Raw genomic sequence first — 15,009 nt, forward strand, 5'->3', positions numbered from 1 at the left:
TCTGTTCATTGCCCCAATACAGATAAGGGTGGAAATGCACAGACACTCAACAATCACGTTATGCTTCTGGTTTCTCCATAGGAAACATTAGGCACAATAACTTTGGCTTTGGTAAAGGCTGCAAGTTTCCCAGACTTGGTATCTGTAGAAATGACCAGCCAACACCTGGGACAGGTGTGGAGAACTGAGCCTCCACACCTGGAATGACCTGGAGTAGATATCAGGAGTTGTCGGCCTTCTGGCATTCAAAAACTATTAACATTGATACAAGGAATTAAAAATATATATTAAAAAATATGAACTACCATTAAAACACTTACAAATCATTAAAATATTAAATTAAAATAATATTATTAAAATCAATAACCCTTTTTCATGGGCAAGGAATCCCCATTGAGGTGAATAAGCACAAGATTGTAGAAACAGGTTCTGCAGCCCGCTGACTCCGCGACGACCAGCGATCAGCCGTACCCTAGTTCTATCCTACACACTAGGTACAATTTACAGAAGCCAATTAACCTGCAAACTGGAGCACTCTGAGAAAATCCATGTGGTGTCACAGGGAGAATGTACAAACTCCGTACAGATAGTACCCGTGGCCAGGATCGAACCCGGGTCTCTGGCGCTGTAAGGAAGCCACTCTACTGCTGCATCGCTGTGCCGCCCCATTTCAGTGGAAGAAAATCCTTTCTCCTATTAGAAGGTACACTAAATACCCAGAATAACCCAGCATGTACTTTGCAACATCATCCCTTCCAACTCAATGTCTGTTCTGCACCCCCATTTGTAAGTCAGCTCCAGCATTGCTTTGTAGCCTAAAGATTTTGCACGCTGCATCTCAGAAATTAATATGGAACACGGAGGAAGATAAAAAGTAAATACAATTCAGCTGATTGATAACCCTTTCTTGATGTTCTCGAATTCAAAAGACCTCAAAGCGGAGGTCTTTGCCCAGATTATGACAATGGACTTTTAAATGTTGCTTCCTGGGGAATCCCTAAAGGTTATCACCGCGTACTCATCTGATAAGTGCCACTTGCACAGGCTTGCACTTATCTGAAAGATTTGAGCTGGTATCTGTTTGACATTTCTGTCAGGGTAGGAATTTTAACTCCACATGAATCTGACAAATGCCACTGCTGTCATCTGCTCGGTTTTAATTATACCTGATCGAGTCTCTCAACAGCTGCAAACAGGCAACTTAATTAGCTGGTGTTAAGGCTGATACCTAAAGCCTTAGTCAAGCTGTGGAATCCCTAAAAGCGTGATAGCATTTAATTGACATTTCCACCCAGAGTCTACTCTGGTAATGAGAATTAACAGATGAACTTGTGGAAAGCTACATGTTGGGCGAGCTTTTATCTGATATGTTTGGGTGCACATGAAGGCTTTTAAACCTGAACCACATTGTTTGAAACAAAAAATCTCCGCTAAATAAAAGATGACAGGGGGGGATAATGTAGAGTCTTATTAAAAGTTATTTCTTGATGAAAGCTAAATCACTAGAGTGTTTGACAATTAGAATATGAATTACAGTTTGCACCATAGGACTTTGCAGTCAGATAAAATTGATGCAATTGCTTGCTTTTGCATTAAAATTTCAATATCACATAACAATAATGAATGGTGCTGCTTCGACTTGCTAATATGCTTTATTACTCGGGACTGGTCTTGACTTCAACTTCAAAGATGCTGCTAGATGATACATTCGTGGGACTTGTGAAGGATTGTACCTCGTGGCTTAACAGTTACTGTCAGGAACAAAGCTGAATAATCTTCATTCCATGTTCATTCTCTTCCTCTGTCGCTTCAGATGGTATTCAATTCCCTTATTGGTCCTTGCTGGCCCACCAGTGTTTTGTGTGAGATAAGCTTTCTAGGTAGGGCGAATCTGTGTCATTACCTGAGAAGCACATGAATGATGTATTATTTATATACTAGTTGATTATATTCTTCTCCAGCTGAAGACAGTAAACTCTCTACTGCTCCTATATTTAACTAGCTATATTTAAGAGGGATTTAGATGTGGCTGAAGGCAGGTACAGGATACTGAGTTGGATGATCAGCCATGATCATATTGAATGGCGGTGCAGGCTCAAAGGGCCGATTGACCTACTCCTGCACCTATTTTCTATGTTTCTATGTTTCTGTTTCCTCTGGTCAGGCCAGACTATTTGGTGTTCTTGGGTTACTCTGCTTCACTGAGGTTGGGAGACATCTCAAAAGCTAGGGAGATATCACTCGTGTTATGTCTGTGAATTCCTCCAGTGACGTTGGGAGAATACGAGCAAAAAATGTTGACGACCTCTGCTTTCGAGGTTCTGCTTGTACTTGGCCAGTTACAGCAGTCAGGTCACATTGTCAAGTCAAGTCACATGTCAAGTCACATTTATTTATATAGCACATTTAAAAACAGCTCTTGTTATAAGAATAGCACAACAAAACAAACTACATTCATATATCCATGTAGCCCTCACTCAGAGGACGTCAGGAAAGGTTTGGGAGTATAGATGAGTCTTTAGTCTTGACTTAAAGGAGTCGATGGAGGGGGCAGTTCTGATGGGAAAGGGGATGCTGTTCCACAGTCTAGGAGCTGCAACGGCAAAGGCGCGGTCGCCCCTGAGCTTATGCCTAGACCGCGGGATATTCAGCACCCCAAGTCGGCCGATCTGAGGGGCCTGGAGGTGGAGTGGTGGGTGAGAAGACTTGTTATGTAGGTGGGGGCAAGCCCATTGAGGGCTTTGTAGACATGGAGGAGGGTCTTATACGTTTATACGGAACCGCACAGGGAGCCAGTGGAGCGAGGCCAGGATCGGGGTGATGTGGTCCCTTTTTCGGGTGCCCGTCAGGAGTCTCGCTGCTGTGTTTTGGACCAGTTGCAGGCGGGACAGGGAAGATTGGCTGACGCCAGTGTAAAGGGAGTTGTAGTAATCTAGGCGGGAGGAGATGAATGAATGTGTGGATGATCTTTTCCAGATCATCAAACTGGAGGAATTGTTTTATTTTAGCTATCGTCCGAAGCTGAAAGAAGCTACTTTGACTTGTTTGTCAAATTTCAGTGCTGAGTCAAATATCACGCCAAGGTTTTTGACGTGAGGTTTGAGTAGTGGGGTAAGGCTTCCAAGGCTGCCTGCTATCATTTTGATTGAGTCCGAGGGGCCGAAGTGTCCACGGGCTTGGCATATTTAAATAGGAAAGATTTGGAGGGACATGGGTCAAAGACGGGCAAATGGGACTGGCGAGATGAGCTTCTTGGTCGGCATGGATGAGTTGGGCCGAAGGGCACTGTTTCTATACTATATGACTATAATTCTATGATGTGACACCTGAGCTCAATCGTGGCAAGTGTTCTTCAGGAAGACAAGGAAAATGCTTCAACCCACATGGTCACAGGGAGAATGTACAAACTCTACACAGATAGCACCCCTAGTCAAGATCGAACCCGGGATCTGGCACTGTAGCAACTCTACTGCTGCGCCACTGTGCCATCCTCAGAAACCTCAACACTGTTTTGTTACCTTTTCCAATATTTCATATCTGAGCTGTAATTAATGTATTCCTAATAATGTAATGTGAAATCTTAGGGTAATTTTTGATGTCGAAAACAGGCCCTTCACAAATTACTATCAATACGGTGCGTCTCCTGGTCTGCTATGTTCGACTTCATTCCCGAGACTCTCTTGTAAAAGAGAAGGGGAATATTAGGTATACATTTCTTCAAAATCTATTATCCAACCATGTTATGAAATGAATTGCTTCACAAACAATACGATACAGTTGTAGACTGCTTATAATTTTTCTGTGTCTCTGTGCCTATTAGAACATAGCTGAGATTGAATTTTTACAGCAAGAATATTGATGAAAGTAATACTTAATCACATTATCCTGTGTGCAGTGCAGGAAGAAACACAAATGGCTTTAATTGCACAAAGTTCAGAAAAGTAAATGGAGATGAAATTGGATTGCATCTGAGAAATAACATGGGCAATTTTTTATAATTAGAAGGCATATGGTCTGTGATGTTGTACAAACTGCAATCTCTCATTACTCAATCGCCATCTGAGAAGGTGCAAGCCCCTCATAGTTTTGCAATTGATTGCCGATAATGGTTCCAATTTATAAACATAATTGTTAGGAGCATTTATTAAATGCGACTGAAATAACAAGCACGAAATGACATATTAAATATCTGTTCAAAGATCAATGTTTCTGTGATTAAAAAAGAAACAGAAAACAGTGTTTGCAATTGGCAGGTCAGTCAACATCGAGAAACAGAATTGATGATTTGGCCCAAGGACCTTTAGAACTGGAAACGTGAGGAAGAGATGTCCTTCAAGGTACAGAGAGGGGACAGGATGGAGGGGTTAATAGGGCACGTCTGTGATGGTGCAGACTAGAGTTGTCAGATTATACTTTCTTCCCAATCGGTGACAGCTGTGAAATGAGACCATGACCAGGGTGGTGTGGGTTCTTGATGATGTTGGTTGCTTTTTTGAGGCAGCGCCCCCTATAGATCTTTTTGATGGTGGGAATGTCAATACCTGTGATGGACTGGGCAGCACCCATCACATTTTGTACTCTCTTTCGTTCCTGGTAGATCTTGATGTTCCCGGAGTGGAGAAACATGGGTAGATGTTATGTCACCTGCAGTTGGTTGGGGAAGTGCTGGGAAACGTTTCTATCTGTGTACCTGTTGCTGGAAGAAGGGGAGGTTGGTGAAGATAGAAGAGTCCTGAGGGAATGGAACTCTTGAAATGCTGTAACAGAGGGAGGGAAAGGTGCATCTTTGAGGGGAATTTGACTGGAGTGGCATAAGTTGTGAAAGATGATTCATACTGTAGATGGAAACATTTTCAAGGGACATGGACCAAATGTGGGCAAATTTAACTTGCACAGATGGGGCATCTTGGTCAGCATAGACGGGTTGGACTGAAGGGCCTACAAGGAGTGGTGAGGGTCAATGTGAATCATCTCCATGTGGAAATGTCCACGAACCCTATCAATTATGATGGGGGGAAGCAGCAGTTCAGGAAAAGGAAAAATGTCTTAAAAACACAGATGTTGAAAGTCTCTTTGTCAGGGTAGATATGACTGAAGTGGAGAAACAGGGGCATTGGACTAGAGTCCTTACAGGAGGTGTCATAGGCATAGCTGTGGAGCTTATAGTGGTTATGGTAACTAACCACCCCCTGGAGATGAAAATTAAGATATCAAGGAAGGGAAGATTCTGATATGGATGACGTGAGTGTGAGAGCAAGGTGGAAGTTTTGCTTGAGTGTAGAGACAAGCACCAATAGAAACATAGATAATAGGTGCAGGAGTAGGCCATTCAGCCCTTCGAGCCTGCACCGCCGTTCGATATGATCATGGCTGATCAGTTGACAATGAGGTGGAAAAGGTGCTGGGAGTGCTAGAGGCTTGGTGCAGGAGCTGTTCCATTTCCCAAAAAGAGTGGCATGGTGGTGCAGCGGTAGAGTTGCTGCCTTACAGTGCCAGAGACCCGGGTTCGATCTTGACAACAGGTGCTGTCTGTACGGAGTTTGTACGTTCTCCCTGTGACCGCCTGGGTTTTCTCTGTGTGCTCCGGTTTCCTCCCACACTCCAATGATGTTAACCAATGAATAGGTTAATTGGCTTCGGTAAAATTGTAAATTGTACCTAGTGTGAAGGATATTGCCAGTGTACGGGGTGATCGCTTGATGGCGCGGACTCGGTGGGCCGAAGGGCCTATTTCTGCGCTGTATCTCTAAAGTTAAGCATTGCTTGTGTTCATGTGAGTTACAATAGTCATAGCTTTAATGTGGAGAAAGGGGGAAGAGTTGAAAGAGAAGTTGACGGCGGCAAAATGAACAGCAATTCATCATCCTTTGAGTATGTTGTAGACCTTGGGACTTAATAGTGAATTTACCAATTTCAGGTAAAACTTTGTTTTCCTTTTTCTCTCTCGACAGATGTAAATGCAACTTCTGTTTCGATTTCCAGCTGCACATTTTTAAAGTGTATATTTGATTTTCACCTGATCACTCAGAGCTTCTGTTCTCTGCACCCCTTATCTCTGAGAAAACAAGCATGTTAATATATATATATCATCATATACTTATTAAAACTCTGATCTTCTTAGTGTGTATATGTGTGGGTATATGTGGTTGTCTTTACATCTTCGCGAAAAAACTACGCAGTAACGAATACATTTTTACATATTCCGGTGGACATTTTTCCCGTCGAAGCCGGGATTTCCTTATCTGAACATTTCATGCTTTATGTCTCGACATTATTGATTTAATTGGAGGCCACATATAGACCCCAACCTCGGGTGGACTATGAGGGGGAGAACTGGATATTTTTAGTGCCTTCCCTCACAGTGAATTCGGCTGTAGGGGGACGTTTCATGTTGATTTCTATAGTGTACTGTTCTGTGTCTTTTTTTCTTTTTTTTTTCTTTTTTCTCTTTTTTGTTTTGTATGGATATATTGACATTTGGTCTGTTCTATTAATTTAATCAAACTCTGTAAAGCACTTTGGTTCAAATACTGGTTTTGTTGAAAAGTGCTATATAAATAAAGATTATTATTATTATTATTATTTAAGTTTTAAAACATCAAAAGACTGAAATTAAAACCACCAGCTTCAAATGATAACGTCACAATGGCTCAGCTACAATAGACCAGCCTGAATGATAATTTCATCCTATACTTGACACATTGTTCGCGATTAAAGCTTTAGAAATGTGAACTTTCAGAAGATTTTTTTGCATATTCTGATACACATATTTCCCGTCGTGGCAGAGATCACTTTAACTGAACTTTATGCTTTATTTCTCGACTTATTACTGATTCATTACCTTGAATTTCAAACCGACCGGCTTCAAATTATGACGTCTTTGAATTTCAAACTAACCAGCTTAAGCTGATGATGTCACAATGGCTCGATTAGCAGGAGGAGGGCAAATTGCTATTGCGACACGCAGAGCAAGTGCAATTGGAATTTTTTAAAAAAGATCACTGCTGAGGAAGGCAAGGAGAGTGCTGGAATCCTACGTTCGGGAATGGCTTGAGTTGGAGGAGCACGCCTCCTGTGGGGGCTACGGGTAGGGAACGGGTACTTTGGGGGAGCAGACCCAATGGGTCTGCACTTGGTCTAGTATTATATATATTTACACACACACCCACGCACACACACACACACACACACACACACACACACACACACACACACACACACACACACACACACACACACACACACACACACACACACACACACACACACACACACACACACACACACTCTCTCTCTGCTAGAGTTGCAGACAGTGCAAAAGACTGTCTGGGTATATAGTCTGTCTGAGGATATCGATTAACTACAGAAATGGGCAGAGGAATGGCAGATGGTGTTTAATCTGAGCAAGTGTAGGTGTTGCACTTTAAGAGGTTGAATGTAAGGGAAAGTTGTACAGTCGACGGCAAGACGGACCTTGCTCTTCATTGCTGTAAATGCAATGCAAGTAGATTACAAGAGGATATTGGGCTGAAGGACTTGTTCCTGTGCTGTGCTGCTCTGTATTCTTTCCAGTTCCGGTGAAAAATCCTCGACCTGAGACATCTGATTCTGTTTCTCTCTCCACAGATGTTTCTTGACCTGCCGTCTGCATCCAGATTTCTCTCTGTTTGCTTCTGGTTTTCAGAATTTGTGGTTTCTTGCTCCTGAGGTTAAAGGACATGACCAGAGGCGATGGAAAGGTAAGATAAAAAGGCACCGGAAAAGAATGTTACATTGCAACACCACACCATTGCTTTGCTCAATAAAACATGATGAAGCATTCCTTTTGAATAATGCAGTTGAACAGCTTTTATGCTAAGTGTTGGTGTTAGATTTCCCGTACATGTGTACAGCATGCTTGCCTTCACCGCTCTGGGCATTGAGTACAAATTATAATTATATAGGACCCTGGTGAGATCACCTGTGGAACTTGCTGTTGGGGTGGTGCTGGAAGCAAAGAAGTTGGTAGCAATCTTTTAGACAGTTTAGTTTAGTTTAGGGATACAGTGCGGAAACAGGTCCTTCGGCCCACCGAGTCCGCACCGACCAGCGATCACCGCACACTAACACATTAGGGACAATTTACACATACACCAAGCCAATTAATCTACAAACCTGCACGTCTTTGGAATGTGGGAGGAAACCGAAGATCTTGTAGAAAACCCACGCGGTCACGGGGAGAACGTACAAACTTCGTACAGACAGTACCCGTAGTCGGGATCGAACCCGGGTCTCCGGTGCTGCAAGCGCTGTAAGGCAGCAACTCTATCGCTGCACCACTGTGGCCGCCCAAAGATATGCAAGGAATGGCGAGATATAGATCAGGTGTAGGCAGAGTTACACGGCAAGTTAAACCAGTCTCCTGGCATCATGTTTATCATGGACAATGTTCATTTGCTGTACTGTTCTGTGTATAAGTATTACTTTATACAGTTGTGCACTCGTTACCTAATTAGGATATACTTGTTACAAAAGGAGTGTAGCAAAGATTCACCACACTTGTTCTTGGAATGGCAGACCATCATATGAGGAAAGATTGAATAATTTGGGTCTGTCTGAGGCAGGTGGGAACCTCATACTGTAGAAGCGGGAGGCTGAAGATGCCCTTGCATCCTCCAGCCAGTTGGTTTACACGGGTCTTGAGTACTCGGAACAGTACGCCGTCTGGGTGGATATTTTTTGTGGATTCACCCTCTTGAAGGCTGCTCTGACATCAACCTCAGATTCAGATCACAGGTGGTCAGGGGCTGTGGGGGCTGGTGGAGGTGTGCCATTGTTCCATTTAAATGTTTACATGAGATTCGTGTGGCAAGTTTACATGGAGAGCGGCAGGTGCTGAGAACGCACTGTTAGGGGAGATGGCATAAGCAGATACAATAAGTTAAGAGGCATTTAAACAGATCGATGAACAGGCAGGGAATAGAGGGACACAATGTGCCGGAGTAAGTGTGGGTCAAGTAACATCTCACATTAAATCTCTGGCTTTTTTTTCCAACCATCTGCCAATAAAAAAAAAACCCTCTCACCTGTGTCCACATTGGATGGCGGTGCTGGCTCGAAGGGCCGAATGGCCTACTCCTGCACCTATTGTCTATTGTCCACCTATCATCGCTGCACTTTGTCCTGCCTCTCCTCTCTTCCAGCTTTCTTTCCCCCCTCCCCCTTACAATCAGTATGAAGAACTGTCCCGACCTGAAACGTCATCTATCCATGTTCTCCAGAGATGCTGCTTGACCCGCAGAGTGGGGTGGGAGATTGCAACCTTCACGTGGTCCACCCTGTTTCGACGAATGCAATCAACCTGGCATGCACAACCAAATAAGATCAAATAGATCAAGTTGTCCTTGCACGCAAGAAGGAGACCCGCTGAGTTATTCTAGCAGTTGTGTCCTTTTCTGTAAACCAGTGCCTACGGTCCCATGGTTCGACAGGGAATGGAGGGAAGTGGACCAGGCAGGTGCGACATGTTCAATTGGCATCGACCATGAAGGGCCTGTTCCAGTGTTGCTGTACTGTTCTATGTACATGATGCACAATCTAGTAGTTTGACACCAATAGAAGCGAATTAGAAAAGAAAAGTCGCGCTAGAATACGTCAACTTTCACTTTCATCTATAATCGATGCATACTAAACGCAGGTGGTTTAGGATTTAAAACATCTGAGTGACTAGAATCTTGAGTTCTGCATTTGAAGGCTTTACAAAGTGGAGCCACGTCCAGCAAAAGTCAGTATAACTGATAGTCTCCTGAGAGCTTTGGTTACACTCTCCAGCAAATTGAATGTGATAATAACTGAATCAGACTCCTTCATTAACGGGTAGTTAAATTCGGTGAGAGTTATCAGATCGCGATCATGTGGACAATCTCCAAAGGCACCTTTCTGCTCCTGGTCCTGATACTGGCTGTTTCCTTTGATCTGTATTCTACTGAAAACGCACAATAACACTTCAACCTTAATATTGTAAGGAAACCCGTTGCTGTTAGAGTTTCACTGATATTGATTTGTTGTCTAAACTGAGATGACTTGGAAAGCAAAACAAAAGGAAACATTTTACTTTGGGAATCTTCACTCTATATTCAGCCTCGACACTGTAATTGTAGCAGTGAGACAAAGCAAGTGACTGGTGTGCATGGGGCAAATGCCAATGTTATTTATACAGATCATCCGACATAGTTTACTCTGGGGATCTGAGAATTCTGGTTGGCCAGGGCTGCCCAAACACCTCCCACCCCACCTGTGGCAGAAGTCACTTCAGAAGTCCTCCTACTCCTGCAAGTCTTCCCCAATCCAGAGGGACCGCCTAAGAGTGAGAGGTTCAGAGTCATGGCCATCTGTTGACAGGGGAAAAAGTATTATAAATGGAGAGCCATGTTTAGATATGAAATACATAGAACAGTGCAGCACCTGAGCATAAAGCAGTGCAGCACCTGTTCTGCCCATTATGTCTGTGCTAAAGATGATGCCTGATGCCAAAACCACCTCTTATCTGCCTGCATATAATCCATATCCCTCCATTTCCATGTGCCTGTCTAAAAGCCTCTTAATTCCACTATTGTATCTATAACCACCACCACCCCCAGCTGCAAGGAACTTTGCCCTCCTCCTTTAAACTTTACCCCTTTCACCTTAAGGCTATGCCCTCTAATATATAATGATGTTTCCATCCTGGTTAATTGTTTCCGACTGTCCACCCCATCAATGCCTCTCATAATTGTATATACTCCTATCAGGTCTCTCCTCAACCTCTGCCATTATAGAGAAAGCAATCCAAGTCTGTTCAACCTCTCCCTGTTGCTAATACTCCCCAATCCAGGCATCATCCTAGTAAACCTCCTCGGCACCCTCTCCAAACCCCCCGCGTCCTTCTTGGGACAAAATAGTTCCCTGGGAACGAGAAACTCTTGCAAAAGTGCCTTTCCAATTGGCTTGTGTTTAGTGCAAGAGCTCCCTCCAAAACTAAAAGTACTTGTAGCATATAAATGTGCTAGTTTTGATGATTTTTGAAGCACCAGACTTTATATTCATAAAATCTATTTGGCAAAAACTAGGACGAAAAATCCAGAAAGCTGAGCATCCTCTACATTGTCTGAAATTCTACGGCAGTATTTTTACTCTTTCCCCAGCTGGATTCTTCTCCCCTCCCCCACATCTGAAAGACTCACTCTGGCAATAAATCATTTTGAAGGTAAGGAGTTAACCGGCATTTTGTGTGCATTGGCCATTAACGGCAGAATCACTGGTCTGATTTCCCTCTGCTTAAATCCCAATAATGGATTTGACTGGTTCCGACAAAAGAATTACATCTTAGGGGAGAGACTGAATGAAATGCAGTTTGCTGGGCTCCAGTTTGTGAACTGTATCTTGTGCTCTCTGATGGTTTGTGGTGAACATTGTTCTGAACTATATAATACATGGTGTACTTAAACCTGAAAACACTTCTCCTCAGTTTCTTAGTCTTCTCCCACCTGATACTGAAATTTTGTGAGGCGACTGAACATCCCATTATCTTCCAGAACTATTCCCCCTCTCAAGCCCCCATCCTTTCTCATTTACACCAAGGGGCTTTATATTTACATTTAGTTTAGAGATACAGCATGGATACAAGGTCTTCGGCCCGCTGCGTCCGGGCTGACCATTGATCACCCGTTCACACCAGTTCTATATAATCCCCACTTTCACATCTAACTCCTACATTGGGAGGGCAATTTACAGAGACCAATTAACCAACAAACCTGCATGTCTTGGGATGTGGTAGTAAAGCCACGAGGTTACAGGGAGAACACCATCAGAGATCAGGATTGAACCCGGGCCTCTGCCGCTGTGAGACAGCAGCTCGACCAGTTTTTTCACCTTGCTGCCTGCCCACAAAGCAATGCCGGCTCAGAGGGATTCCCTGGTAGAAGAAGTAAATATATGGAAAACCAGCTTTAGGTTGCTATTTTGTCCCTGACAGAACATACGTTTAAATAGAAAAGTGTTTAAGTGAAATAGAACAGTAAATGAAATTTAGAAACAAACTGCAGATGAAATAAAATAGAAAATGTTGGAAAAACTTGATAGCATCCCAAACTTGAAATATCTGTTGTTTCTCTTTTAATTGCCAATGCCTGCTGCCTGACTTGCTGAATGTTTTTTAGCATTTCTGTCCTTAATGTAGTTGCATATAAACTTACTTTATGCAATTTAACCAGCTTGAAAACCAATTAACCAACTTGAAAGGAAATGAGAAACCACAATAATTTTGCCGCAAATAAAATGTAGGGAAACAAGGGAATTTGGAAGTTGAACAGCTAATGTAGAGGACAGGCACAAAATGCTGGAGTAATTCAGCAGTATCTCGGGGTGAAGGAATGGGTGACGTTTCAGGCCGAGACCCTTCTTCAGACTGAGAGTCAGGGGAAAGGGAAACGGGAGATATTGAGGGTGATCTAGAGAAATATAGAACAAATGAATGAAAGATATGCAAAAAAGTAACAATGATGAAGGAAAAAGGCCATTGCTAGCTGTTTGCTAGGTGAGAACGAGATGTTGGTGCGACTAGGGTGGGGGGGAGTATGGATAGGACACCTGCTGCTGGTTTAACTGGGATGGATATGTGGCTTGCGCTTTGTCCAATTTACAGGTTGATAACTAAAATTTAAATAAGTTGATGGGTTCAGTAATTTTAACGCCTGCAAATTGTTTGCCAGGATGAAGAGAAACCAGACAGCTATGAGCATTGATTGAACACCGATATTATTATTGCTTTTTCTTCCAAAGGACGCTCAGGATCTCAGCAGCATTTTATTTTGTTAAAAAAAGGACGTCATTAAGAAAACCAGACCAGTATCAGACAACTAAGTTAACACAATTCTGAAAGTCAGTGTTACCGAGCTTTTGCGTTGTGGAGCACCACATGTTTCATTGCAATGGGAACCATTGTCTCAAATATTTATTTTAAAATGTGTTTTGCCCTGATACATAGCCAGATACATTCCTGTACAGAAGGTATATTTTAAAATTGCATTGTGTAGGAAGGAACTGCAGATGCTGGTTTAAACTGAAGATAGACACAAAAAGCTGGCGTAACTCAGCGGGACAGGCAGCATCTCTGGAGCGAGGGAATGGGTGACATTTCGGGTGAAGACCCGTCTTCTCTTCCCTCTCTCCAGAGATGCTGCCAGTCCCGCTGAGTTAGAATTGAGTTGTATTTATTAAGTGGTATTCTTAACTTTCCAGAGCAATGCATGAAATTGTGTAGGATGCTTTGCAAGCTTAGAAATTAAAATTAAAGTTACTGGTGCAATTTAGTTTGACATTCTGTTCCTTAACTCAAAGTTTTGCTGACATTGACTTTCAGAACAAGGTTGCCGTTGCCCTATCTTTGCCTTGTTTCCTCTCATACAGAACGCTGTTGAGAAAACCCAGCACACTTTGAAAAATGTGTCAGTTGTTGAGGTTTCCATGGAAACAGGCTGAAGGCCTTAAAAGTTAAGTACTGATATTTCCAATGCCTGCTGCTTTGTACACCGGGTCTCTTTTTAATTGCACCTTTCATTTCAAGTGCTCCATTTTCTGTCATAAGAGTATAAGTAATTTCAAAAAAAAGATTTTGGTCCTTTTTAACATTTACATGTTGCACTGAGGATTCTTCTTTTCTTCCTTATCTTTCACAACAGTACAGTTGTGAAATTATTTGCAGCATAACCAAGTTGGAGGGGGGTGGGTGGCGTTAATGTGGAGAGGTAGCTCAAAGGCTACAGGAAAAAGGGATTAAATACTTCAACCAGTGAGCTTCCAAACTTACCCATTCATAAGGGCCGGATACACAACAGTTGGAATCTTGAGCAAAGCACAAAGTGCTGGAGGGATGCAATGGGTCAGGCAACATCTGTGGAGGAAATGGACAGACAATGTTTCTGGTCGGGTCTGCAGAAGGATCCCGATCCAAAAGGTTGTCTGTCCATTCCCTCCACAGATGTTGGAGCCTGACCTGCTGAATTCTTCAAACTCTTTATGTTTCATTTACAGGGTCTTATGTCTTCCATATGTTGTAGATTTCACCTCGTACACAAAATATCTGTTAGCTGTGTTCTATTCCTGTAGCAAGTCTTCGCTGACCTGCCTTCTTGCCATTCATACATCTGTTTCATTGACCTTTCCATCAGTATTAACCTATTTAACCCCTTGCCCCACCATTCAAAGATTATACTTCCTCTCTTTAAGAAAGAGCTGCAGATGCTGGTAAATCGAGGGTGGACACAAAATGCTGAAGTAACTCAGCAGGTGAGGCAGTATATATGGAGAGAAGAAATTAGTGTTGAGGCCCTTCTTCAGACTAGACTGCCTCTGGTTCTATCCTCTTTGCCTCATCAGCATTACCTGCTTGGAATTCTCTCCCCTGTACTAATTCAGTCATCTATTACGAACTGCTGAAAACTCTTTATTGTGCCCCAAATACTCAGCACCTTGTTCACTCCAGAATTCTTTTATTGCCTCTCCAAATGATAAAACTGCTATATCAATGACGCTTTGTGTTCAATCTGGTCGATATACAATAAACTGAGATATGTCATAGTTATTGTGAAACAGATGTAGTTGCTGCAGGTAGCTCCAAATTCTAATTCTTGCTGCCTCTCTCACCACCTTTCCCCAGTTATGCTTCAGTAAGGACACCAATATTGACATTGTCGTAAACAGGTACGAAGTTTAACAAATGCATGCATAATATTGATAGATTTGTGCAGTTCACTGACATTGAAGCTCTTATTTTGACAAAGGCATCCTTTTGATTGGAAAAACTAGCAATGCTAAGTACCTTTTCTGCAGATAGAAAAAAATGCACTTGAACCGGAATAGCTAAGTAGTTTGTAAATGGTGAGGTTCGAAAATGTTGTATTAAGATTCAGATGCAGCAAGCAGGTAGGAAAACTAATGGCGTGCTGGTCTTTTATGCAAGAAACTGTGAGCAAAAGATTAAAGATGTCTGAC

General features: G+C 42.6%; 1 protein-coding gene and 1 long non-coding RNA gene across 4 annotated transcripts in view; one reads left to right on the top strand and one right to left on the bottom strand.

Moving 5' to 3' along the window:
• LOC129706213 (uncharacterized) overlaps positions 1-15,009 on the top strand; it is a 152,177-nt gene that overhangs the window by 113,761 nt on the left and 23,407 nt on the right. Inside the window, exons 1-2 of one of the 3 annotated variants that reach the window (XM_055650286.1) lie at positions 7,622-7,739; positions 11,163-11,224. In XM_055650286.1, coding sequence (XP_055506261.1) covers positions 7,732-7,739; positions 11,163-11,224 — 70 coding nt within the window. In that variant the 5' untranslated portion in view covers positions 7,622-7,731. The other 2 variants (XM_055650285.1, XM_055650284.1) reach the window with 2 other exon arrangements.
• LOC129706215 (uncharacterized) lies at positions 1,549-12,457 on the bottom strand. The gene is made up of 3 exons (XR_008725019.1): positions 11,772-12,457; positions 7,474-7,703; positions 1,549-1,903 (listed from the first exon to the last, which is right to left on the bottom strand). It is a non-coding gene; the product is annotated as an uncharacterized LOC129706215 (long non-coding RNA).

The sequence above is a fragment of the Leucoraja erinacea genome, chromosome 19, assembly GCF_028641065.1.
Source record: "Leucoraja erinacea ecotype New England chromosome 19, Leri_hhj_1, whole genome shotgun sequence".
Classification (NCBI taxonomy): domain Eukaryota; kingdom Metazoa; phylum Chordata; class Chondrichthyes; order Rajiformes; family Rajidae; genus Leucoraja; species Leucoraja erinaceus.